The sequence below is a fragment of the Castanea sativa genome, chromosome 2 (assembly GCF_040712315.1).
Source record: "Castanea sativa cultivar Marrone di Chiusa Pesio chromosome 2, ASM4071231v1".
NCBI classification, from domain to species: Eukaryota; Viridiplantae; Streptophyta; class Magnoliopsida; order Fagales; family Fagaceae; genus Castanea; species Castanea sativa.
In genome coordinates this window covers 14,855,545-14,882,503 of record NC_134014.1, presented here as the reverse complement: position 1 = coordinate 14,882,503, position 26,959 = coordinate 14,855,545, and the positions used below count along the sequence as shown (strand labels likewise).

The 26,959-nt window shown below is 34.8% G+C and overlaps 3 protein-coding genes across 4 annotated transcripts; all 3 read left to right on the top strand.

Moving 5' to 3' along the window:
- Nucleotides 1-5,541: 5,541 nt before the first annotated feature.
- LOC142625768 (protein GFS12) lies at nucleotides 5,542-14,646 on the top strand. 2 transcript variants are annotated; one of them, XM_075799480.1, is made up of 16 exons: nucleotides 5,542-5,950; nucleotides 6,057-6,145; nucleotides 6,599-8,731; nucleotides 8,975-9,302; nucleotides 9,390-9,605; nucleotides 9,824-9,896; nucleotides 9,988-10,193; nucleotides 10,283-10,345; nucleotides 11,204-11,409; nucleotides 11,512-11,623; nucleotides 11,752-12,261; nucleotides 12,457-12,761; nucleotides 12,856-13,099; nucleotides 13,172-13,245; nucleotides 13,363-13,498; nucleotides 14,281-14,646. In XM_075799480.1, exons 1-16 carry the CDS (start codon nucleotides 5,822-5,824, stop codon nucleotides 14,428-14,430), a joined length of 4,974 nt encoding a protein of 1,657 aa, XP_075655595.1. In that variant the 5' UTR covers nucleotides 5,542-5,821; the 3' UTR covers nucleotides 14,431-14,646. The 2 variants fall into 2 exon arrangements, with proteins under 2 accessions (XP_075655595.1, XP_075655596.1); XM_075799481.1 differs by lacking the exons at nucleotides 12,856-13,099; nucleotides 13,172-13,245; nucleotides 13,363-13,498; nucleotides 14,281-14,646 and having other exon boundaries at nucleotides 12,430-12,547.
- A 2,121-nt stretch (nucleotides 14,647-16,767) lies between these two features.
- Nucleotides 16,768-21,370, top strand: LOC142626217 (signal recognition particle 19 kDa protein). The gene is made up of 4 exons (XM_075800010.1): nucleotides 16,768-16,909; nucleotides 18,972-19,164; nucleotides 19,262-19,361; nucleotides 21,041-21,370. Exons 2-4 carry the CDS (start codon nucleotides 18,988-18,990, stop codon nucleotides 21,169-21,171), a joined length of 408 nt encoding a protein of 135 aa, XP_075656125.1. The 5' UTR covers nucleotides 16,768-16,909; nucleotides 18,972-18,987; the 3' UTR covers nucleotides 21,172-21,370.
- Nucleotides 21,371-22,535: 1,165 nt separating this feature from the next.
- LOC142623639 (uncharacterized) lies at nucleotides 22,536-26,609 on the top strand. Its single transcript, XM_075797083.1, has 9 exons — nucleotides 22,536-22,842; nucleotides 22,931-23,044; nucleotides 24,077-24,145; nucleotides 24,664-24,683; nucleotides 24,754-24,806; nucleotides 24,920-24,950; nucleotides 25,102-25,180; nucleotides 25,902-26,041; nucleotides 26,257-26,609. The coding sequence occupies exons 1-9, from the start codon at nucleotides 22,662-22,664 to the stop codon at nucleotides 26,302-26,304; spliced, it is 735 nt and encodes a 244-aa protein (XP_075653198.1). The 5' UTR covers nucleotides 22,536-22,661; the 3' UTR covers nucleotides 26,305-26,609.
- Nucleotides 26,610-26,959: the final 350 nt, after the last annotated feature.

Below are 26,959 nucleotides of genomic sequence, written 5' to 3'. Positions count from 1 at the left end.
GCATCTCGAGTTTTGGAAATTCGAGTTTCATATAAAACTCGAGGCTTAAATATTCGCTTCCTACTTGTTAAGTTGGACACTATTATGCCACATAAATCTTAAGTCTTAAAGACTCGAGTTCTAAAAAACAAAACCGAGTCTTTAAGACTCGAATTTCTTTAGGAAATACAATTATGCCACATAGATCTCGAGTTTATAAGACTCGAAATTTAATTAAAATATACTTGGATCTCGAGTCTTATACACTCAATTTTTGCTGGGCAAAATTTTATAAAAAACAGATTCGCATTAGTAAGTCACTGAACACTCTCTCACCCATAACACTCAACCTCTAACACTCCTCACACTCCTCAGTAACTCGCTGCCTCACTCACCCATAACACTCACACTTCTCACACCACATTGCCTCTCTTTGTCATTGCTCCTTCCTCTCAACAAATTTATATCTTAGAAGGGTTTGGATTTGATTGTCATTGCAGTTGGGTATTATTTGTCGTTGGGTGTGAGTTAAAGAGTTTGACTATTTATTTGGTAGATAGTTAACATAACTTAGGCTGGGTTTGGAGAGCGGCAGACCGTACGTCTGCGTTTTTTTATGTGGGTCCCATGCATTGTTCACAGAACCCGCAAGTATAGATTTCAGCAAAATCAACTTTAAAACTGGATCCTACGGCACTATTCACACATTTAAAAATTATTTTGCTATAGTGTTTTCAGTTTTTAGCAATAAGTGGTATCTAAACAGACTCTTAGTTAAGATACCAATATTGTGAATTATAGAACTTTGTTTTGTTAGTGTAAATTTTTTGAGTATTTATTTGCATGGTTTTTGTTATCAAAAATTTTTCATCATTTCTAAGCTTTTATCTTTATCATGATCTTACAAGGATTTTGACTTTTTTATTTTTTTGTATTGAGTGTGAAATGGGTAGTGAAGTTCATGCCCTTCGAATGAATTGTAATGAAATGAGTATGTAATTCATGCCCTTTAAATGTGTAATGAAATGGCTTTTTTGTATTGGGTATGAAATGGGTACGTAATTAGATAAAATGTTGTATACTTTTACAAGGATTTTGGCTTTTTTTTTTTGTTTTTTTTGTTTTTGAATTGGGTATGAAATAGGTAGTCTTAACATGACTGAAAAAGGATTTGGATATGAAATGTGTAATGAAATCCATGTCCTTTGAATGAATTTGAATTTGTACTTTGTGTAGTTTGACTAGATAAAATGTTTTCTAACTAACATAGTAACTTAACTCTAACAGGTTCATAATGACTGTAATTGATATTATCCTATACAACGTTAGTCCGCTGAAGAATGTCAATGCGAACAAGGGATTACCATTTGAAGGGTCGGGTATAAAGTGCTATTATACCCAAATTGATTGTAAGCTGAAGACCCTTGATGAATTGAAGATGATAGTTATGAAAAAATTGTGTGTGAATCCTGTTGTGCACAACATACAACTTACTTATCATTCTCCACATGAGTCTTGAAGCACCGAATTAATCACAAGTATATGGCGATAGAAGCAAACAAACATGTAAGTCTGACAAGTTAGAGAGAATACCCAAAGTAAGTGGTATTGAGTTGTACATACAGTTGGAGCTGTGTGTAGAAGTTGGTATCAAGGAAATCCAACAAACAACCACAACTTGACTCTAACATGTTCACAATGACTGTAATTGATATAATCCTACACCACGTTGGTCAAGAATGTCAATGCGAACAAAGGATTGTCATTTGAAGGATCGGGTATAAAGTGCTCTCATATCCAAATTGATTGTAGGTTGAAGATCCTTGATGAATTGAAGATGATAATTATGGAAGAATTGTATGTGAATCCTGTTGTGCACAACATATAAATTACTTATCATTCTCCATATGAGTCCTGAAGCACTAAATCAATCACAAGTATATGGCGATAGAAGCAGACAAACATGTAAAGATTATGTCTGACAAGTTAGAGAGAATACCTGAAGCAAGTGGTATTGAGTTGTACATATAGTTGGAGCTGTCTGCAGAAGTTGGTATCGAGGAAATCCAACAAACAATCACAAGTTTACAGATTATAGTTCCGGATGCTAGTGGCGAAGATTTTGTCGATAGAGATGAGTATGAAGAGAGACATTGATGACGATGAGATATTTGACCATAGTGAACCTGATGTAGACAATGTTATTAGTGTTCAAAACATTACGGACACAATCCTTACCTACGCACCTCCTACCTTGTCATTTTCTGCAAATACTTGGGCAAATATGGTTGATCCTTCAAATATTGAGATACCATTTGTGTCTACTTGGAGAGAGGGGATGAATTTGTGCAAATGGTTGACTTTTGTTAATAAAGTGGAGGTGAAGTGCGTATTAAAATTTTATGCCCTCAAGGAAAACAAACATTTTATGATCAGTATATCGACGAAGGTCAAATTTTGTGCGAAATGCTGGATGAGTCATGGAAGTGGTATGTCACAGCAGTCATGAAGCCCAATCTCCACGGACTATTGATCACCGTGTATATGGATCCTCACATGTGTATATCGATTGGGTTGCGAAAAGATGGTAGAATGATGAATTGTAATTTTATTGCATCAGATATCCTTAAGAAGTTATGTGAGGATCACACTACCCTAATTAAGCATTTCAGATCTATGATAGAGTTGAAATATGATGGCCATAAGCCTTCTTACTATAAGGTATGGATGCGAAACAAAAGACGATTGGGAAGATATTTTCGGAATTGGGAAGAGTCTTACCAAATGTTGCAAAAGTTCTTAATGACCTATATTGATCAGGATCCGAATACCTAGGTGTCCTATCGTACCACACCCACTAGTGTAGATGACACCGTATTTTTGAATCATGTGTTTTGGTCTTTCGGTCCTTGCATTGATGGAGTCAAATATTGCAAGCTAGTTATCAGTATTGATGGGACCCATCTGTATGGTAAATATCAAGGAAAGTTGTTGGTCGCAATTGCAACCGATGCTAACAACAAGGTATTCCCTCTCACCTTTGCTGTTGTGGATTATGAGTCAAGGTCCAGTTGGAGGTGGTTTTTACAATGCCTCAGAGATACTATTGGCAATGTGATACTTGACGAAGACATTTGCATAATTTCTGACTGACATCTTGGTATAGAAAACGCCATTGTAGCCTGGCCTACAAATCAGATAGAGATGGAAGAACACATGTATTTCATAGATATTGCCTTTGACATGTTGCTAGCAATTTCAACACACATTTTCAGAACTCGACTCTAAAGTCAATGGCGTTGAAAGCAGGATATGCTACTCAGGCAGTTAAATTTGATAACATAATGGAGTCCATTAAGCAGATGGAAATTGAGGCCATTAGGAAGAACAAGAAGGTGACAGGGAAGAACGGCAGTGAAAAAGATTATCTTCCATACACATACCTAATGAGCGAGTCTGTAGATATGTGAACCTAGTCACATGATGGTGGGAGACGTTTTAGGGCAATGATAACCAATATATCAGAGTACTACAATAGTGTACTGAAAAGTGCACAGGGCCTTCCTATTGCCACAATAGTTGAGTTCACTTGGTCCAAACTTGTTGCATATTTCCACGATCGGCACAGAGAAATTACTCATGATTTGTTAGAGGGTAAGAGATGGAGTTCATATGCTATGTCCACGTATTTGGAAAATAGACGTAAATATGAGAAACACTATGTCAGGGCATTTAGCAATGAATGTACAATATATCAAGTAGTTACTTCACACATGTATAGCATTGGAAGGGAAAACCACAGTTATGAAATTCGGTTACTGGAAAGAACATGTAGTTGTGGGAAATGGCAAAACATTAAGATTCCGTGTTCACATGAAATTAGAGTATGTGATGTCCTAAACATTGATTCGACCACATATATTCACCCATATTATAGTTTGGAGTATGCCCTTAACACTTATTCACATGCATTTGAGGAGAGCGTTTGAGGGTAAAGGTGAGTTTTGTTGCACGCCGAGGGGTTGAGGATGAGTGATTTAGGTGTTTGAGTGAGAGTGTTTGAGTGAGGCGTTTGAAAGTGGCTGCATTTTTGGTTTAAAGTGTGCATATTTCAACTCTTATAAACTCAATTTCTACGTGGCTAAATTTGGTCCATGTGGAAAATTTGTCCACATAAGGGTATGACAAACACTAGAGCTCAAGTTCTAAAAGCTCGAGTTGTAGATTGATCTCGAGTTTTAAAAACTCGAGATGCTAGTTTCCCATATTGTTTTGAAATGTTACAACTAACGAAAATGTTTGATATTTAAGGCTAATTGAAAAAAAAAAATTCGTGAATTGAGACCCCTTAAAAGTAGGGATCTTTCCTTTTGGAAGGTATCTGGTATTAGAGTTTTCATGATTTTAGGGTGTCTTTTCATATAAGAAAGACATATGAACGTGATAGGGTCTTGGTACGTGATGTGCAAGACATTTCCATATATGAGCATGTGTGGGGACCACGCATGGCCATGTAGGACCCGTCGGCTTCTCCATCCCGTCGGTCTTATGGCCTACAGTCGCTCCAATTCCTCCCGTCGGTAGGCAAGCGCGATTTATCCATTGGCATGCGGGCATGATGTGTCCGTCCTCTCTGGAACATGTCATCAATTTGCCAAATGTACGTCACCTCTTATTATAGTCACCCTAGATCTTCTGTCATCTTCTCGTGAAGCCGACGACCTTACAGAGGTCGTTGGCTCTCCTTGCCTTTTGCTTCTAAGTTAACTTATCATTTCCAAAAATACCCCCATCAATAATAATAATAATAATAATAATAATAATAATAATAATAATAATAACAATAATAATAATTATTATTTTTATTATTTTTATTCTTATTATTATTATAAGTAGAAATGATTATATATAATCAACTTTTTTTTTGAGGATCTTATTTAATCAACTTAAAGCTATAGTTTAGTCACTAATTATTAGCATAAATATATGAAAAGGTGAAAAAATTTTAGTTGTGATGTTTGCATACACATTTTTTTTAAGTGGGGAGGGAAAATTCAAATGCGAATATTTTGTTAAAAATATCTTGTTATAATCTTCTTGCCTTCTGCTTCTAAGTTAACTTGTAATTTTCGAAAATACCCCCATCAATTATTATTATTACTATTATAGGTTTATAAACAGAAATGATTTTATTTAATCAACTCAAAGCTATAGTTTAGTCTCTAATTATTGGCATAAATCTATGAAAAGGTGAAAAAATTTTAGTTGTGATGTTTGCATACACAATTTTTTTTAAGTGGGGAGTAAAAATTCAAACCGCGAATATCTTGTTAAAAATACTGGATTACACTACTGTTATATATATATATATATATTTTTTTTTTATGTTGAGAAAAACTATTGAGTTACAAGTTTTCTAACTTGTACTGAAGAAGTTAATAATAGTACTTTGTTTTGTGATTAACTACTGAGTTACCGTCTTCTCAAAAAAAAAAAAAAAAACTATTGAGTTACCGTGAATATATTGTTTTCATCAAAAAAAAAAAACTTGAGCTTGGCTAGGTACCAGTACCAACTACCAGGCAAGAACATTTCTCTAAACTGTGCGTTTCGATGATGAAAGCATGAAAATGAAAATGAAAATAATTCCGCTTCTTCTCTTCCACCTGTCGATCAAAGCGTTGGACTGCTAGTTCTTCCAGATTTCTAATTCTCAAACATTCTCACCCAGTTCACTCATAAATCAAAAAGAAAGCGAAGAAAAAATAAAAATCATGGAGGGATCGTAGTGGCTCTGCTCCTTGCGAGTTGTGAATAAAAGTGAAAAAAAATAAAATAAAAAATGGAAGAAGAAATGTGCTTGGAGTGCCTGCAACGCCGAATCAAGTCGGATTTCTCAGACCAGCAACTCGTTTTCTCCTATGCCCTCTCCCATTCCGCTCTCCCTCTCGCCTCCACTGCCGTCGTTCAGGTCTCTCTCTCTCTCTCTCTCTCTCTCTCTCTCTCTTCAATGCTTTGTGTGTTTTTTTTATTATAACAATTTGGATTTGTGTTTTGATGTCATTGTTTTGGTGCAGATGTGTAATCCAAGTGGGGAGGCCTCAGCTTCTCACTTCATATTGTCGTATCTTCCCAGTAAAGATCACAATTGCTTAACCAAATATGTGTAATTATACCATCTCTTCCATTTCAATTTTTTTTTTTTAAACTCTTTTTGTATCAGCTATCTTTGTTTATGTAAAGTCATTAGCATAGGGATAATTGCTCAATTGTTAGAATAGAAAGAAACAAATAAAATGATGTAGAGAGAAACAAAAAGCCGAATCAAGCAACAGAATTAACGTGGTTCAGCCTGATGGCCTACTTTATACAAGAAAGCTCTTAGCGACTACATTTTTGCTATATTGAATTGTGTGTTATAATAAACCTAATATATGACCATAAAATCACAGTAGTATTAGGTAAGTACTTGTTTATGGGAATATTCTAATATATAATATCATAATTTATTCTAACAATAAGGAGAATAGTTAGTTATTCTTGGAATTTAAGTGAATGATATGGAAAAACTAAAACTATATGTATATATATTTTTTTTTTTTTTTTTTTTTGGGTGCAGTAATGAATATGTTGATGAAAATGTTGAAGGAAGTGGTAATCATAGGATTGATGATATTTATCGAGATCAAGGAGAGGTTGGAGTGGGAATTAGCGGCAACGAAACTACTTTATCGACTGATAATCAGTGTTTGTCAAGTGGTGGTGATAAGAATTCATTAGAGAGTTCTACATGTAACCATTCCGGTAGGTTCTCTTGCTTTAGGACAATTACTGCGTTGGCCCCAATTGCCCGTGTTGGGATTTGTTCCCAATCGATTCTTGAAGAGGTTGTTGCCAACTACTTGTCTGGGTCTTTGGAAGATCACGTTTTGTCCTCACTTAGTCTATTGATAGACGGGAAACCTACAGGGCGAGATAGCATGAATTTTCTTAGTTTACTTGGGGTACCATCATTTGAGGAGAGTAACTTCCCTGGTTCCCTGAGGCATCCAAATATAGCTCCTGTTCTTGCAATGCTCAAGACGTCTGGTCATATTAATTTAGTGCTTCCGAAAGCACCATACACCCTGGAAAACATTCTCCATTATAGTCCTAATGCTTTAAAATCGGAGTGGCATGTAAGGTTTTTAATGTATCAGGTACTCTCAGCGCTGGCTTACATACATGGTTTAGGGGTTGCCCATGGTAATATATGCCCATCCAGTATAATGTTGACTGAGTCATGCTGGTCTTGGCTGAGCATTTGTGATAAGTCTTTGTTAGGATTTGACTTAAGTACAAGAGATAATGAATGCACTGATACTGCCCCTGTGAAGATAGGTTGTTGCATAGAGGATTGTCTTTCTCAAGGTCTCTATGCTGATTTGAAGCTTTCCACGTCTATAGACTGGCATTATGATTTTAATAAGTGGTGGAGGGGAGAGATGAGTAATTTTGAGTACCTACTCATCTTAAATAGATTAGCTGGGAGACGGTGGGGTGACCACACATTTCATACTGTAATGCCTTGGGTGATAGATTTTAGCATGAAACCTGATGAGAATTCTGATGAAGGCTGGAGGGATTTAAGCAAGAGCAAATGGCGGTTGGCAAAAGGGGACGAACAGTTGGACTTCACCTATTCGACATCTGAAATCCCCCACCATGTTTCGGATGAATGCCTTTCTGAATTGGCTGTCTGCAGTTACAAAGCAAGGAGGTTACCTTTGAGTGTCCTGCGTACAGCTGTTCGTTCAGTCTATGAACCCAATGAGTATCCCTCTACCATGCAAAGGCTGTACCAATGGACCCCTGATGAGTGCATTCCAGAGTTTTACTGTGATCCCCAAGTTTTTAGTTCTCTGCATGCTGGGATGACTGATTTGGCCATACCTTCATGGGCAGGTAGTCCTGAGGAGTTCATTAAATTACATCGTGATGCTTTGGAAAGTGACCTAGTCTCGCGCCAAATCCATCATTGGATTGATATCACCTTTGGGTACAAAATTTCGGGTCAGGCAGCTATTGCTGCCAAAAATGTTATGCTGCCTTCTTCAGAGCCCACAATGCCAAGGTCAGTGGGACGCCGCCAGCTCTTCACTCAACCACACCCCATGCGTCGGGGTTCTACCAAGAAAGCATGTGATAGCACCAGTAAATCAACTATGCATCAATGCCGAGCAAATGAAGTAGAGAGTGAGAAACCTCTCCTCTTTGATACTGCTTATTTACAAGAGTTAGAAGAAGCCTCTGCCTTTTCTGAACAAGCTAGGCATTTGACTGCTCTTTATGGCTGTGATCCTGAACATTTTGGGAAGGATGTCAATCCTACAGGGGAGCTATCAGGTGAAAATTTCAAGAGAAGTATATCTACACTCTCTGAGATTATCGGCAACAACAGGTTGCCATTTGATATTGATCTGAGTTATCTTCTTGAGCATATTGAGGTGGAGGGTGAAGGTTCCATGGGATATCAAGAGTTACTACTTTGGAGGCTGGGGTCATCTTGTTCAAGGACTTGCTTTAAACATGTTGCAAGGGACATATTTTCTGTAGGTTGTGTTTTAGCAGAACTTCATTTGAGGAAGCCACTTTTCGATTCAACTTCATTGGTCATGTACTTGGAGAGTGGAATATTACCTGGATTGATTCAAGAACTTCCTCCTCACACTAAAGTACTTGTTGAAGCATGCATTCAGAAGGACTGGATGAGGTATTTATTCTGTTTTTTCTATTTTTAAATATGATACCATGCATTGTTGAAGATTGTAATAATACGCATGTTAAATTCTAGTGCTTCCTTCTTTATTTTGGTTTATCCCCTTCCCCCCCCCCCCCCTTTTTTTTTTTTCTGGGAAGGGGGTGTTCTTATATGTTTCTTCTTCATGTTTGTGGGGCACTTTTATGTATTACTGAAGTTCAATTTTCTTTCCTGTTCATTGCTTCTAATCATTAGGAGGCCATCTGCTAAAAGTCTTTTAGATTCACCTTATTTTCCCGCGACGGTTAAATCATCATACTTGTTTCTTTCTCCCCTTCAACTTCTTGCTAAAGATGGCTCCCGCCTTTGTTATGCTGCAAATTTTGCAAAGCAAGGAGCACTCAAGAAAATGGGAACATTTGCGGCTGAAATGTGTGCTCCATACTGCTTACCGCTAGTAGTGACTCCTCTGTCTGATACTGAAGCTGAATGGGCTTATATACTACTAAAAGAATTCATAAAATGCTTGACTCCAAAAGCAGTGAAGGCACTGATCTTGCCTGCTATCCAGAAGATTTTACAGGCTAGTTTTAAAGTTTGATTTTAAAAAAAATTTCTGGTTTATGGGCTTTCTTTTTTGATCTCCAACTCATTGAGATATTAATTTCAGACTACAGGTTATTCACACTTGAAGGTTTCTATTCTTCAAGATTCATTTGTGCGAGAGATTTGGGATCGGATTGGTAAGCAAGCATATCTTGAAGCAATACATCCTTTGGTCATATCAAACTTGTACGTTGCTCCTCATAAGAGTTCAGCGGCTGCTGCTTCTGTGCTGCTAATCGGGTCTAGTGAAGAGCTTGGTGTACCTGTTACCATTCATCAGGTTAAAATTATCCTAAAATTCTCAGTTTTGTGACTTAATAGAAACCGGCATTTGAGTATGCCAATCTATATCTATCTATGTGTATACAGAGATTCAACGCTGAAAGTGTGCGCGCACACGCACACACACACACACACAACACCCCCACAGAGACAAACTGTGGCATAAGTAATTTTTCATTGCATTTGTTGCGTTCTAATTTCAAGTTGTTGAATCAGACAATCTTGCCTCTAATTCACTGCTTTGGGAAAGGTCTCTGTGCTGATGGAATTGATGTCCTGGTTAGAATTGGTATTCTTGGTTCATTGGGTTTTGCTTCTGATGACTTTTCTGGAATTGGCATGTTCGGCCTCTAAGCCACTTTAATATGTTGACTTTTCAGGTGGTCTTTTAGGGGAGACATTTGTTGTCAAACAGTTGCTACCATTGCTAAAACACGTTGTTCGTTCCTGCATTGACGTCTCATTTATGAAGAAGCCTGAGCCTGTCCAGAGCTGGAGTGCTCTAGCACTTATTGATTGTCTAATGACCTTAGATGGCCTGGTTGCGTACTTGCCAAGGGAGGTGGTCGTAAAAGAGCTAGTTGATGTATGGCATTTTTATTCTCATTTTTGTTCCAGTTTTGTTTTATTGGAGCATTTGAGAGTTAACAATATACCTCTCTTTTCATTATGCAGGATCAAAGTTGCCTTCATGTTATGGTTCTTATGCATAAGAATTTGGAATTTGCAGTGCTTCAGGTGCTTCAAATTTCTCTATTAATTTGCATGGGGTGCAGTCACTCATTGTAGTGGATTTATAGGATTTATTTTGTTGCTTGTCTTGATATAACCTGGAGTTGTCCTTGTAATAATTGGATGAAATCATAAAGAAAGAATTAATCAATTTTTGGCCAAATTATCTCTCTGTTTTTTTATTTATTTATTCATTTTTTTTAATTGGTAAGTTACACACACTTAGTGGATCTTGAACCCATGATCTCTCCCTCTGCCTTTTTTTTATGGGGAGGAGTGCCCTTTCAGATTAAGCTTATTGGCTAAAAGAAACTATTTAAGTCACTTATGTGATACTTACTAGATTCCAGTGAGATTCTTGCCTTTTCGATAATTTTGATAGTTACAATGGGGATCGGGGAGTTAAACCCTGGATATTTCCATTGAAAAAACCAGGAGGTGCCAGTTGAGCTACAAGGCTCTTGATAAATTTTTGCCTTTTTCAATTGGATATGAAACACAAATGCATAGCAGATCAGGCATTCACCTGTTCTGTGCCTCCATTAGTTTTGCTATTTCATATATACAACAAAAATTTGATATTTCCTGGCATTTCTAATCAACACCATCAAAATGTCTACTCCTCATATTGCTCACTTTAGTTCCTCGTAATCTGTGTTGTGTTAATGGAGTTGTAAGTAGAGAAATTAAAAAAAAAAAAAAAAAATCCAATTCAATCAATTGTTGCGACCTTCCTTGCTTATGCTGGAATTTATAATGAGTTCATTTGTAATTCTGTCAATCCCACCTTTTCCCTTTTTTACATCTCAAATATGAGCTATTAGTTTTAAAATTCCAATATTGCAATATTCCTTTCTCTGCCAGGTTGCTGCTACTACTCTCATGGCAGTTTGTCAGCGGATTGGATCGGATCTGACAGCATTGCATGTTCTGCCACAACTTAAAGAGCTATTCGATGAGATTGCTTTCTCACAGGAAGTTATTGGAGGATCTCCTCTTAACAGAAGCGTGAAGGTTTCTAAAGCAAAAATTGATGGGGAGGTTCAAATTGAAAGCCGTATGGACCTTGTGTGAGTGCTGATCACATTTCACATCACCAGATTAGAAGCTTAGTTAAATTGAAAATTATCATCTACAATTAGGATGTATTGAATTTTTTAGCATATTTGCAGGTTGATTCTGTACCCTTCTTTTGCATCTCTTCTTGGGATAGAGAAACTTCGACAGTGTTGTGCGACATGGTTGCTTCTTGAGCAATATCTTTTACGGTGTCATAATTGGAAGGTATGATAGCTTCACGGTTTTTAGTTTGTCTATAGTATGAGTTTGCTTGTATGAAGTTTTGTGTCACGCATGTGCTCGCACTCACACAATCTGTTTCACTTCAAATTTCTGAACTTGTCATGGTTCAGTGGGAATGTACAGGAGAATCACCTCGAAGTGGTTCAGAAAATACTAAAAGGCCTTTATTCAGCTCAAGGTCTGAATACAATCCTGCTAAGCTGTTACTTAATGGGGTTGGATGGTCAATTCCACAATCTCAAGGAGGTAGAGGTGCCAAAAACTTGATTCCTCAGAAATGGATTTATGAAGTTCAAAAGAGTCCAGTTGAGATGGATGCATCAACATCAAATCTTGTGAAGCGTGAGCCATGGTTTTGGTTCCCTAGTCCAGCTGTTAGCTGGGATGGGCCTGATTTTCTTGGTCGTGTAGGGGGTCTAAAAGATGAACTTCCATGGAAGATAAGAGCATCTGTAATACACTCTGTCCGTGCGCATCATGGGGCATTAAGATCTTTAGCTGTTTGCCGAGATGAGTCTACAGTTTTTACTGCAGGAATTGGCCCTGGATTTAAAGGAACTGTTCAGAAATGGGAACTCACGAGACTCAATTGTGTATCTGGCTATTATGGTCATGAAGAGGTTGGTTTATTGTATGCGTTTGCGCTTTTAATGAAACTTTGTATGCTATATATTTCATTGCAATCACATTGTTGGTTGTCTTTTCCAGCAGAACTTACGGGTTCTGAATGATATTTGGCAGACCTAAACTTTGTTATGATTCTTGGCATAATGCTTTTTCTTAACCAGATGTCTCTAACTGTCTGCAACTTCTAGGTTGTGAACGACATTTGTCTCATGTCGTCCAGTGGAAGAATAGCATCTTGTGATGGAACCATACACATTTGGAATAGCCGAACTGGGAAAATTATTACTGTTTTTTCTGAACCCTTGGTGGATTCCACACATCTTGCAAACCCTTTGTCTCCTGCTTCAATGAATAATGCTGACCAGGGTAATCTGCTAAATTCCAATACAAGTGGGATATTGACTAGTGCCTTTGATGGGAACTTGTATACTTGTATGCATCACTTAGAATTTGTTGAGATGCTTGTAGTTGGCACTGGAAATGGTTCTCTCAGGTGAATACATGCATTTAAAGTCGGATTGCATTTGAATCTTACATAGATAATGTACTGATGCAGTTCAGACTTGATCTTTCCTTATACCATGCAGGTTCATTGATATCACCCAAGGTCAAAAGCTGCACCTGTGGAGGGGGGAGTATGTTGAGTCTGGTTTTCCTTCTCTTGTTTCTGCCATATGCTCCAGTGGGTCTGACACCATGCGTGCAGATGGAGCTTCTGCTTCGCCATCTTGGATTGCAGCTGGTCTAAGTACAGGTCATTGTAGGTTATTTGACCCAAGGAGTGGAAATGTTATTGCCTCTTGGCGAGCTCATGATGGATATGTGACAAAGGTGTGCTTAATTTGCTAAAAGAAAAACCCATGTTAGTTTGAATTGGAGTTTCATTAACCTTATTACATGCAGTTGGCTGCACCAGAGGACCATTTGCTTGTTTCAAGCTCTCTTGATAGGACTTTACGAATCTGGGACTTGAGAAGGTAATTCCACAACTTCTCTGTTTAATAATTGTTGTTATTTAATTGACCCCTTTCAAAATCAATGTTGTATTCTAAAGCCCTTCCCTTCCTAATTGCCTCTATAATTTTTTCTCACAGGAATTGGCCACTGCAGCCCACTATTTTCAAAGGTCATTCTGATGGCGTGTCTGGTTTCTCTTTATGGGGCCAAGATGTTATAACAATTTCCAGAAATAGGATTGGACTAACGTCTTTATCTAAATCTGCTGATGAAGTACGTTTATAGCAGTATTTTCTCAGTTCTCAAATGTTTACTATGTGCATTTAATTAGCATAACAATTATATTAATGCTTTCTGCATGTCACGTGCAGTAGGCATGTTGGCCCTCTATTGTTTGAACACTAGGTTGAAATATATTATCAAATATCAATTTGTCACTATTCATGTTTAATTGAGAATACCGAAGCTTTATTTGGTATAGCTTTTAACTCTCAACACGTGAGTATAATGATTTAATTAGTATTCAGTGGAAGTATCTACTAAAAGAATTGTTGATGCGGAAGACACAAGAAGACTTTTTTTTAATATAGTATTATTTATGTTTGCAAGTCAATTGTCTTTTTAGGTTTTAAGTCATAGTAGTCTATTAGGCTAGTATTTTAATATGCAAGGTTATTTTTGTAAAAAATTCAGTTAATTTTAAATAAAGTTGCATGTATATGTATGTACACGGGAATACAATCAAAATATTTACAGTTGTGAACAAAACACTGCAAAAAATATATGAAGTGGCCAAGCAAACCATAATTTACCAGATTGTAAAGGTTCAACTGAAAATGCCTAGGGTTTTAAAGGATCCTAACCTGGCCATTTGGTCTTTTAGTTAGACAGCAATAATTACACGCCCTCTTTGTTTTTCAGCACAGCAATTCTAGTGAAGTATTCTCCCTCTAACAATATGGTTGTATGGTTTCTCAGTTATGAATTTATTTCTCTATTATGAATTTTATTTTATTTTATTTTTTTAATGGATCTTTGTGATTGTCATGTGGCAGGATGGGCGTTATCGGGTCATACCTCAGAAACTCTACATGGCAGATCATGGAACGAAAAATGTATCAGTGTTATCGAGTATTAGTATTCTACCTTTCTCACGATTGTTTCTTGTTGGAACAGAGGACGGTTTTCTGAGAATCTGTTGTTAGATACAAATTGATACCACAAAGAAAGACTACATGTTTTCATTTTTGAGAATGGCTCTTACTTAATTTCAGAGAAAGGAGCTTCGCATTGTAATTACAAAAACGCTGTGCAGATTCTGTCTTCTCTTCATCAGTTTATTCCCTAGGCATGTACAGTTGAAAGATTATTTTATTTTTTCCTTTAGGAGAGAAAAAAAAGGGGTTTGTTGTTTGTGGGGTGAGAGGGGGGGGGGGGGGGGGGTTTTTTGCAGAGTGTGCTGCAAATAACATATCTGATAGTGTGAGGCATTTGTAATTTTGTATAACCAAATTTATGTGAGGAAATTTGTTCAATTCAAGTAAAATGTAGGATTTTGATTATGGTCATCTAGCTGGCCTTTAATAAAATGTGCTCAATAGAGCTTTTTTTTCCATGCGGCGGGGGGGGGGGGGGGGGGTGTTTGGGTGGAATTTAAATCACAGTTAGGAATTATGATCACAAATGAATAAATGATGGGTATCTTAATTTTGAACCCTCATGTAATTCTAGGAGTTTAAGTAGAGAAACTTGTCTTGTGTTATAAAATTGAGCAATGCTATAGACAATAGTTTTGACAACAAATTTCACACCTGTTGAGTTGGCATATTATTATTGATTTTAATAAGTGTTTATCACTAGCAATACTTTATTATTTACTTCTAGCATGTAACCCATGCAAATGCATGAATACATTTAAAATTAAACATAATTTTTATTATAAAAATACAAATAATTAGTCAAATTATTATTAAAAAATAGCATGTAATGCATCCATTAATTGTTACATTTAAGATTAAACTTAATTTTTATCATAAAAATATAGATAATTAATCAAATTATTTTTTTTAAAGTAAACGTATGTAATTAATCACGTATTAAAATTCATACCTAAAATTTAATAATTTGATCATTTTTTTTTCTAATTTTTAACAAGATAGAACGTATAGTAATTTTTGTTATGTGGTGAATTTTATTGAGTATATGTAATTGTTTTTTATTTTTTATTTCATAGCTCATTAATATTAGATTCTTAAATTTTCCCTCATTAACTCACTTGATACAAAGATTAGAAAACTTAGGTGGACACATGACACAAACTTAAGTGAATAATTATAGTGTGGTTCCCGCATAAATTTAGACAATTTTTATTATAAAATATAAATAATTAGTCAAATAATTTTTAAAAACTAGCATGTAACACATGCATATGTATAAATACATTTAAATTAAACACAATTTTTATCATAAAAATATAAATAATTAGTCAAATTCTATATATTTTTTTAAAAAAGTAAACGTAATTATTCACATATTATAATTTAATACTACTTATGATAATTTTTTTTTTAATTTTTAATAAGATAAAATGTGTAGTGATTTTTATTAAGTATATGTGATTAGTTTTTTTATTTTAAATTTTATAGTTTATTAATATTAGATTCTTAGTATTTTGCACTTATCAACTCATTTAGTACAAAGATTAAAAAACTTAAGTGGACATATGACACAAACTTAAGTGGATAATTAATTATAGTGTGGTTCCCACATAAATCTAGACATATGACACAAAATTAGAAACTCTAATTTGGAATTCTATTAATTTCACCTATATATATATATATATATATATATATATATATTAACAACTTACTACCTCCGATAATTATATTTTTGTTTTGTTTATATTTTTTTTTTAACCAATAAAAAAATTAAATTATACTAAATTGCCACTTAAATCCATAATTTGACATTATAAACCTCAAAAAATTAGCATTATTTCCAGTTAAATCAAAGTTACATTTACTTTTTCTTGCCATTAAAAAAAAGGATACATTTTGTTTTACGGCAGCCCAAAGCTTTAATGAAAATAATTTCTTTACCTACTTCGTACTGAAAAATAATGTCATAATTCTACCATATTTACAATTTCTCCTTTTGTTTTATTTTTTGTTAAGTGAGGGAAAAAACTGAGTGGATATGGTTTATAGTTTAAAAAAAAAAAAGTTTTATAAAATATAAATGTTAGTTTTAAATTTTTTTTTTTTTTTTTTTGAGAAGAAAAAGTCTATTTTGTTGAACGTGCATTTAGGATTTTCTTAGATTTTTTTTAAAAGTTACATTTTAAATATTTTATGATGTTACAAATTAAATCTAAAAGAAAAAACATAAATATTAAACATCGAGTCCGTTAATGATGTCGTTTTGTCTCATGCTTAAGCTGAAAAAACACACACACACACTCAACGGCGCACCGTATTTCTTTTGCGTTTTTTTTTTTCTTTTTTTTTTTTTAAAGCTCTTTTTTTATGTTTTGCACTTTTGCGTTTAAATAGAAGGGATTTTGGAGCAAATGCAAGTTCAACACGGATTTTCAAATAGCAACAAAAAGGCTACAATTATAAATCAGATTCGACGAAGCTTGTGATCTCTCTTCACCTTCGATTTTCAGGATTTGTCTCACAGGTAATCTCTCTCTCTCCCTCTCTCTCTCAGCTGCCAAAACCCTAACAACTCCCCCCGCCCTTGGATTTATTTTTGTTCAATACTTGATTTTCGGTTGTCAATTCATTTTGCTTTTTCGAGCACTCTCTCATCTGGGTATTGCTCTTTTTTAACTATCAAAATAAAAATTGTTAACAATTTGAAGAATTTTCATGTTTTTTATGCTATTTGCTATAAAAAAAAATTACAAACATTTACTTAATGTGATACAGGTTTGTGTGTGTGTCTGGTGGTAGAAATCAGGTCTTCATATGCTTTTAGAAATGGGTTTCTCAGTTTGATCATGGGTTTGTGACTATGCATGGATCTGGGTTTTTTTTTTTTTTTTTTTTTTGGGTTCTGGAGAAAATTGAAGTATTTGAGAGGCCTTTGAATGTTCAGAATTTGATGTGCAAACAATATTTAGGCTTGTGGCTTGAAGTGCATAGAAGCTGTTTTACATAACGTTTGTAGTCATTAGTCAATACATATGAATCCCATTTCAGTGTCAGTTTGGTACAGCTTATTTTTCAGCCTTTTGAAAATAGAAGTTGTTTGAAAAAGTTATACCTAAAAAAAATAAAAAAAAAGGGAGTGAAGTTCAAAGCTATGTCTTTCTCTTGGATTGTGTTTGTTACACTGTTGATCCTATGGTATCCCAATGTGGGATCCCAGTTGTTTGTGTCAGTGCTCTGTTACACAAGTCCTTTTTTATTTGCTGAAAAACTATTCCTATCATTTTGTTACACAAGTCACAAGTCCTTATTTTTCCCTGGGGTGTGTGAAATTCATCACGCATCCAATGGTTTGAATGAATAGCTGTTTTGCATTCTTTACTTTATTTCAGCAATACGTTGTTTACGCATGACTTTGATTTGTTTTGATGGGACTATTAGCTAGGTTTAGAGTCTGTTTACCATCCTAGGGGGATTGGTGGATTTAAAAAAAAAAAAATGTTTACGTTTGTTTCTAACTTTAGTAAGAGCTTGTAACATGAAATTGGAACCTTGAATTGAAGGTAAAATCTCTTGGACATGATGACTTTAGAGGTTTGGCAGATTTTTTTTTTTCTTTATTTTTCTTTTTCTTTTTTTTCTTTCTTTGGGAATAGTTGTTAATTTATTATGCATCTCAATGTTTGTTGAGATCAACTTCAGGCTAGGACTTGATTAGACCTTGTTTGCTTTTTAGTTCCTTGACAGTGGATTCCGGGTCTCTTAAGACATGATGCTGCTGGCATCTTTCTTTTATTTGTATTTACCAGTTTTGTGATGGTAATTTGTAATTTTATTAATTCATAATTTATCTGTATGACTGCATTTCATCTTTTTGTGTTTGAAATCTCAACCTTTAACTTGAAGTAACTTGGTAATTGTTTGAGACTCAGACCCCTTGGTTTGGATCATGTAAAAGCAAAATGGAAACTGGTTTTTAAAGTGCATTGAAAAGCTTTCATTCATCATCATCAAGGTTGTTACAATTATTGCTAGCATTAAATGTTGTGGGTTTTAGACTTTTAGTTAGCTCAACTGGTAAAGTTTCTTGTTGTTGAACAAGGGATGTAGGTTCAAACCCAGCCTAGAACAAAGCCAATTGGTGGCCTGATTATAAAGAGATATCATCATGAAGCAGATGCCATAGATTCAAATTGTATCGTATCTATTTAAAAAATTGTTAACATTAATTACCCAAAAGGAAAAAACACACTTGGTAAACAATATTTATGTCCTTTTTGGTTATTTGTCATCAAAATAGCAGTTTTACACCAATGTCAACAAAACACTCAATTAATAACAACAAATTTTTTCACAGATTTTGCCAAACATTCAACTAGTTTTATCAATCAGTTCATCTTTTTCATTCAATGATTATTCAAACAGAAAATTATTATTTAAAAAATTAAAAATAAAAACAGTTGTAACTAATGGACCCTAAAATTTGTTATCCTTTTTAAGAATTGGTGTCTCTTCTGCTTTGCAATTTTTTGGGGTTTACCTGATCTGATTTTTGGTCCTTTTGAATTTTCATGTAATAATTTTGGTAGGGTTTTGATTGGAGACATGGACAGAGAAACACCGAATATAAAGAAATGGACTGTATTTTACCCAGTTTACATAAACTCGAAGAAGACAGTGGCCGAAGGGAGGCGGATAAGCTTGAGCAATGCTTGTGAAAATCCTACTTGTCTTGAGATCAACGATTGTTGCGGCCATCTCAAACTCCCTTGTGCTATCGAGGTTTGCTTATTAATTTTTTTGAATGAAAAGTGGTTATGCTTCTCTTTTATTTTTAATTATTTTTTTTAATGATCTGGGAAGTGTTTGACTATTGCAGTTAGACAAGGCTTATCCACGTGATTTCATGCAAAGAGGGAGAGTGAGGGTATTGCTGAAAAGGGAGGATGGGACTCTGTGCAATCCAGCTATAACTTCCAGTAAGGGCCAATTACCCTTCCTATTTGAGATGGAAATCTGTAATTAGTTCTTTCTTGGCTATCCTACTTTGAAAAACCACTATATGTCTGAATAAACTATGCATACATTGTGATCCTTTTTTTCTGAAAACTTAGGCTTGCAGGCTAATCCTCTCTCTCTCTCTCTCTCTCTCTCTCTTTTTTCCTTTTCCGGTATGTGTGTGTGCGGCTTGCCTGAAGAACATGGACTTCTATACCTATGTTCAAATATATGTAACCTGATGTAAAGGAATGATGATGGTTTTCTAAATTATGCAGCTTATTTTTTGGGTGGGGGGTTCCATGTTATTTGTGGCACCACTGTTGAGTTTCAAGTACTTTCCTGTCTTAAATATTCATCAGAGGGTGCTTGCTGTTGTTGGCTAATTGATGTGGACAGTTATTGATGTTGTATTAGATCTGCACATATTATTATCTGGCTTCGTAGAGGGGTTAATGAGGAATTTCTATTTTTTTTCTTTCAGAAGTGTGATGTTATCACCCTTTTTTGTGGTTGAGTGCCCCATTTTGAGAGTCCATGATGTCTTCGTAGTTTTCTCTGTTGTTTGATTTATTTCTTAATAGTGAGGGGGAAGATAAAAACTTGTTGATAAAGTATCTCAATCATTGGTTTTCCATTGTCCTTGGAATGTAGTGGAAATCAACCTTATTAGTGAATGCAGCAGGATTTAATCATTTTCTTGATTTGATTGCTACCAACCTCTCATCTTCCACAAACTTTGATTGTGGGAATCCTCCTAAGTGTCATTGCTAAGTGGATGAATCTGAGACTTGATTTGCAAATTGTAACTGCTCCTTTTTGCCCCCAAAGGTTTACCTTAGGTCAATCAATTCACCTTCGTTTATCCTCTCATCTGGCACACGTGGGCTAAAGTCTGAATTTTCTAGCATGTTTACAATGTTCAGTTCAGTGAACTAGCCCTGCATAATAGTGCTTCAGCTGTGAATATATTAACACATGGTTGACCTCATTTGAAAATGCTTGTTTTTGCAATTTGTTTTAGCATTTAGGATATCCTGCATTGCTTGATTGTATGAACTAGTCCTTTGTTTGATATTTCTATCTTTGAAGATAGCTCTTTGGAACTTGCTTCTGGGCATGAGCATAAACTACTTAGCCCATTAGGGTGAATGTCCCTAGAGTACCTGACAACTGGTTCTGATGGGTGGGGTTAGTTGCCCGTAGGTTCTACTGGTTAGAGGTGAGTCCAAAGGGATCTTCTTTATGTTATAAGTATTTTTGTTTTTTAAAAGCTCTTTAGAATTCTTTGGTAAGACTTCACCTTTTGGATGTATGGAAGGATGTTTTTCCCCCCGCTTCCTTTTGACATTATAGATTATCCGAAATCATCATGGTTGCTTATAGGCATTCTGAATTCTCAACTTTTTGCCTGGGCTTTTGGCACTTGTTATGCCAACTATGTTGTTAGGGAGATTTTGTACTTCATTTTATTTTTCTTTGAAATAGACGAGACCAAATTTAAAAGGAAAGAATTATTGTCTCACTAATTGCAATCATGAAAGGATAGGAAAAAAGGATGTAGCCATATCAGTAACTTATCTGGAAGTGCTATCTGCACAAATTAGTAAAAGTGAATATACCATCTTGTGAACTTATCTCTTTTTTTATTATATTGTAGGGAAACAGTTGATGCTCCGTGTTGCTGAGTTGGTACCTCGGCATACTGGGAGGGTGAAGAAGCAGGAGCCTGCAGCCACATCAACTGCTGGACCTTCCAAATCTTCCAAGGGTGGCAAAAAGAAGAGATAGATCCAATATTGTGAATGCTAATAAGAATTTCACTTTTGACACCCAGTTCTCTATAGGTTTCCAATTTTCTCAAAGGGTTGAATCAAAGCAGTTGTAACATTTTAATTGGTTTAGCATCTTGGTCTGGTTTGCTTGGAAAATTTTCATTTTCATTATGCTCGAAGGTAAAACCAACAACTACAAAATTGGCAGGACTTAACTTGAGTGCTCAGCTTTGTTGTTACTTTTATTTCTGGCCTGGGAAAACACTGGCTGTAACTTGCAATATGCTTGAAATGTGGAATATATCAAGGACCTTCTTAGGCCTTGACCAGCTGGTGACAAATAAGTTTATAAAAAAAAGAATAACCAAAAAAAACAAAAAACAAAAAAAAACAAATAACAAAAAACTGATAGCAACAGTCCGTTCGATTAATAAGCTAAAAGTTAGTTTGTTTTGCTTTTTATTATTAGACTAAGATATTAATAATAAGTTTTTTGCCATAGATAGGGATTAAATTTTAAATATCATATTTGACAACAAAATATTTTATCAGTTGAACTAATTAGAGCTCGCAAATATTATCTCATTTATGAGTCATGATCACATTGGACAAACCTCTAAATAAAGAGGTATAAAAGAGGAATGGTGTATTTTTTTCTTTTTCTTTTTCTCTCTTCTTTTTTTTTTTTTTTAAAGAAAAGAGGAATGGTGTATTATACTACTATTTAAGAGGTTTTTTCAGTTTGGAATTTCATTTTTTTTTTGGTTTAAAAATGCTTTTACATTCCAATGTTTAAGTAGAGACAAAATTAAAGAATAAACTAAAGGATAATCTGATAAAGATACAACTCTAACTCCCACTAAAACTTTGCCTAAAAAATAGGATCACTTTCTGATTGATTTTTCAATTGTTTTATTCACTTATAAATTAAATTTTCTAAACGTGTAATATTTGTTCATTTTTTGAAGCTAACCTCATGACACTTGGTTGTATTAGTAGTTCTAATTGTGTAATATTAATAAGAAAATGTGTAAATCTCAAATTAAAATGAATGAAAAATTATGACACTAAAGAAAACAAAACCTCATCGTACGCGCGAAACATATGTAATGAGAATAGTATATTTGATGGATCTAGACTGTCTAAATAATGAATTATTTTAAGAAAGTTTTAATATTATTTTCTTGAAAAATATAAAAAATAGTTAAAAAAATTAAGTTTTTTTTTGTTTTTTCAATAAAAGTTTCCAAAATTATTTCATAAATCAATTCGTTAACTTTTCCATCTTTGATACCTTCGGTCTACAATGGCCAGTAGACTCTCAGCTAAATCAGCAAATAATACCATAGAAATAGATGTGCCGGCCTGACTGAGATTGAGTCGGTCCTTATAAGCCCATAACCCGAACCCGGCCCCCCAAAAAACATTCATTAGGCCTACCCACCCAGTAGCTGATCGAAGAAATGACAAACTGAATCAATCAGAGTTTCTGAGAGAGAGAGAGAGATGGCGATGGGGACATGTTCAACACAAGCATACGGTGAAGCATGGTACTGGGACACCCGATACTCGAACGAGTCATCAAGCTTCGATTGGTACCAGAAATACCCTTCCTTAGCTCCTCTCATCCATCTCTACATCCCACATCGTCACCATCCTGTCCTCGTTGTTGGATGTGGCAACTCAGGTCTCTCTCTCGCTCATGATCCCTATGATCTCTTATATTTACAATGTTTTGATAGAAAATATGTTTTTTATATATTAAATTTTCACAGCATTTAGCCAAGACATGGTGGATGATGGGTACGAGGATGTTGTCAACATCGATATTTCCTCTGTTGTCATTGACGCTATGCGCAAAAAATACTCTACTCGTCCACAACTCAAATGTATCCTTTGTTTTTTTCGGTCATGATGATGATTGCTATTTATTAATGTGTTTCAATTTTTTATATTTCATAATTGCTATTTATTAATGTGTTCCGATTTTTTATATAGGAGTTTTTTTTTTTTGAGCTGACTGGAACTCACGCCGACTGGCCTAAGTCGCTTATATATTTATGTGCTACTTACCTATCAAGAGTATAATTATGTGCTACTTTTTTTTTATTGGGAGAGTATTTATTTGCTACTTGAATTGTTACAACTCAATATATATATATATATACACACACATAATAGGATTTGAGATTTATTGGGTCCATTTCATAATAATAGCTCTTTAACATTAGCCCAAAACACCAATGCGTTTCTTTTTTTATGTAGGCAGGATTTGATCCCAAGAGGGTATAGTAGTTGAGCTAACTAGAAAACACATGGATAACTATGAAAATGCTGTATATTATTGTGTGTCAATAGCTGTACAGAAGTTGCCTTTATATAGATCCTTTACCTACTAAAAATACAAAATGTGTTACAACAGGTATCTCGTCCAAATGGGGCGTGGACCTATTTTAAAATAACACTTGCTAGTGTTTAGATGTGACAAAGAAGCATAAGACTTACACTGCTATGAGCCTAGTTGTCTCAGTTAGAAATTAATGCCTAATATAGGTCGGATCTTGGTCTTGGTTTGATAGCAAGTGCCTTCCGCCAAAAGCGACACATCATGGGTTCAAGTCCAGGAATCAACCCTCAAAAAAAATAAAAATAAACCAAATTAGGTGTAAAGCTACTTACCAATAACCTCTCTCACCTCTCTCAGACCTTGCAAAAGTGGAAGCTTTGTATGACCTTCTTTAGAAATTAGTGCCTAATGTGACTATGTAATGGTATGGACCACAATAGTCAATAGATTAATAAATGCAGTTCTTGTACAAATTCTATGAATTTTGTACTGAATTTTTTTGATTTTGTTAGAAGTTTTCTGCAATGAAGTTCTTCTGCGTGTTGCAGCTGTGCTTTCCTTAATTAGTAGGTAGATATGACAATGGATGTTCGAGATATGAGTGCTTTTCAGACAGGTTCCTTCGACGCCATTGTTGACAAAGGTTCTTTGCTTTATGCACAGCATTTGGGTTGCGTGTTCTTTGTTCTTTTGTTTGAACAAAGTTTCTCTCCAAACTAGTTCAGAGAGAAACTCTTCAAACTTTTCGTATATTTCTTTTTTAGGTGTGAATTTTGAAAATCAAACCGTTTAATTTCATGTTTTTTATGTTCTTAACATGCGTATCAAATTTCGTTCAAATTGGATGTTATTTACTATTTGATCGATTAACTTATTTTTTATATACAACTTTAGATCACAAAAACTTGAAATTATAACATTTATTTGATGATATAGCAATCGATTTTTGATATTCTTGAAATTTTGTAAGCATTAAGGATGTAAAAAGAACATGCATTCTAACGGTTAGATTTTCAAAATTCACATTCAATATAAAGATATATGATGAGTTTGTATGGTTTCTCTCCAAACTAGTTTGGAGAGAAACTTTGTTCTTTTTGTTTTGGCTTTTCATTTCATTTGCTGATATTTTTTTTATAATTGTTTTGTATGGTCTTTCAGGGACTCTAGACTCTCTTCTGGTGAGTACTGCATGTTTGTAATGATTCAATCTTTATTGAAATCATGCTTATAGCAATTTTTTGTCCATAGTGTGGAAATAATTCACGACAGAATGCTGTCAAGATGCTTGAGGAAGTTTGGAGGTAAACATAAACCATAAACAATAGTGTACAATTGTTTCACACATTTGCTTCTCTCTCTTTTTTTTTTGCTTGATCTGTTCACCATTATTGAAGCAGTTGATGACAAACTATAGGGTCCTCAAGGATAAAGGAGTGTATATTTTGGTAAATATAGTTACTATACCTTATTCTCTTCCTTCTATTTTCTTTTTCATTCATAACTTTCATGCATTTGCTTGAGCTACAACAGCTATTGGGATGTAATACGTCTTTGCATATAGTTTTTTTAATCTGACTAGTCTCAATAATGCTGCAGATCACATATGGAGCTCCAATTTATCGCCTCAATTTGTTGAAAGATTCATGCTTGTGGACAATAAAACTCCATGTGATAGGTGGATTAAAGTTTTATTCTAGTTATTATCATAATCTGTTACATTTCTTTTCTTGCTTTCTTTCAAGAATGAGATGTATGTCTCCCCAGGCTCTCGGTTGAGCCTGGTTTCCACTGTCATTGCTTTCTTGCTTTTTCTAAGGGGAAGGATAACCTTAAGAAGTATTGAACATTAGACGTTGAGGTTGAGATTCTTGGTTCACATTCACCATTTTACATGTGGGACTATGATGCCTAAAATTGGAACTACTGAACTAGTGGTTTTGGACAATTTTAGACACATTATATTTTTTCCATTGGGTTTGGTTGTTTTTGTTGTTGTTGTTGTTGTTGTTATTGACAACGTCAGTTTTCCATGTAGACTTTAAGTAAGCCCTCTTCTCTTTATCTCCAGGCAGCTACCCAATTCCCCTCTGCAAAAGAGAAATAATTGTGTGCCAAGTTTTTTATAAGTTTGTGATATAATGATATGTTACAACTTTGAAAACCAAACTTCCACCCAAATTTTTCCTGCATTATGCATTATATATATTTTTATTACAACTGGGTGAGATGTTACTTACTAAAGAGGGTCAGGTGTTTCTACTATCTACATCAATCGCTGCCTATGTATTCCTATTTTTGTTTTGGAAAACTCCAATGTAATCTTCCTCTTGAATTTCATAAGTACAAGAAAATATGATATAATACTCTGAATCGAGCTAACTGTTTAACACATGCAGAGAAACTTGTGTTGGAAGAAAGTGCTGAACATCCAAAATGGAAGCTGACTGATCCTGTTCCATTGGATGGTGATGGAAGCTCCGTGGAAACAGTGCTTGGAAAGAACCCTGATGTCCATTATGTATACATTTGTACTAAGGTTGGTAATAAAAATGTCTCATTATAGCTTTCTTACTTTCTCTGTGTCCCTAGTCATTAAAACCTGATATATCAATTTTCTTGATCACTTGTAAAATAACTTATGGTTTGTTTTATACACTCGCTTGCAAAAAGGTTGGTAATATGAGATGGGTCTAAGGTGTATCTTTTATTTGCAATTTAACAAGCTTTTCTCCTTATCCTTTTTTCTCTTAGGACGAATCTTTAAAAGCAGGACCGAAGCATGAAGTGATAGTTGAGTAAGGATGATAAGCATCTTCAAACTATTTTGGAAATTCTTTTTGTTGTATTTTATGGAATGTGTTGTTCTGACAGTGATAATAAGTTTTGTGGTGTATGTCTATCAATTGGCCATTAGTATAAACCTTCCATTGAATCAATCTCTGATTTTCTTTATTTAGAAGTTGAGGCGATTGAAGTCAAGCCAATTACAATGTAATGGTGAAGCTCTGTATTTCTTAGTGTTTTTAACTTTGAGTAATGTAGACACTATATTTTTCACAACTGCTAAGTTGGGAAGTTGTTGATTTTCTCATGCATTCACTATTGATGTCACTATATTGTCTATCATTGAGAATTTTGTCATAAGTTGCGTGGGTGGACTTGTTTTAACTTTTGCCAAGCACAAAAGTATGCAAGGAGAGTGTTGATTTAATTTTTTTGGTTTTTTAAAGAGAAGTAGAGCAACTAAAACTATCCTATGATTGCCTGAATAGAATAATATCAACTAAAGGCTTGTGGGTTGGAAGAAAATATACCTCTAAAGGGGGTAGACTGACTCTAATAAAGCGAGTACTCTCGCTAAATTTAAATCTATGAGTTCGTTTGAAAACAATTTATTTAGTTGAAATTGTAAACTTTTTGTTGAGAGTGTAGAAAAAAAAAAGTTGAATAATAC

What these genes read in the sequence shown, in the direction of transcription:
- LOC142626217 (XM_075800010.1), top strand. Translation starts at nt 18,988, where the DNA reads ATGGACAGAGAAACACCGAATATAAAGAAATGGACTGTATTTTACCCA. An exon ending in AACTCCCTTGTGCTATCGAG is followed by an intron (nt 19,165 to 19,261) that starts GTTTGCTTATTA and finishes TGACTATTGCAG; the next exon opens with TTAGACAAGGCTTATCCACG. An exon ending in CAATCCAGCTATAACTTCCA is followed by an intron (nt 19,362 to 21,040) that starts GTAAGGGCCAAT and finishes ATTATATTGTAG; the next exon opens with GGAAACAGTTGATGCTCCGT.
- LOC142623639 (XM_075797083.1), top strand. Translation starts at nt 22,662, where the DNA reads ATGGCGATGGGGACATGTTCAACACAAGCATACGGTGAAGCATGGTAC. An exon ending in CGACGCCATTGTTGACAAAG is followed by an intron (nt 24,146 to 24,663) that starts GTTCTTTGCTTT and finishes ATGGTCTTTCAG; the next exon opens with GGACTCTAGACTCTCTTCTG. An exon ending in AATAAAACTCCATGTGATAG is followed by an intron (nt 25,181 to 25,901) that starts GTGGATTAAAGT and finishes TAACACATGCAG; the next exon opens with AGAAACTTGTGTTGGAAGAA.
- LOC142625768 (XM_075799480.1), top strand. Translation starts at nt 5,822, where the DNA reads ATGGAAGAAGAAATGTGCTTGGAGTGCCTGCAACGCCGAATCAAGTCG. An exon ending in GAAAGCCGTATGGACCTTGT is followed by an intron (nt 11,410 to 11,511) that starts GTGAGTGCTGAT and finishes GCATATTTGCAG; the next exon opens with GTTGATTCTGTACCCTTCTT. An exon ending in TACGGTGTCATAATTGGAAG is followed by an intron (nt 11,624 to 11,751) that starts GTATGATAGCTT and finishes GTCATGGTTCAG; the next exon opens with TGGGAATGTACAGGAGAATC.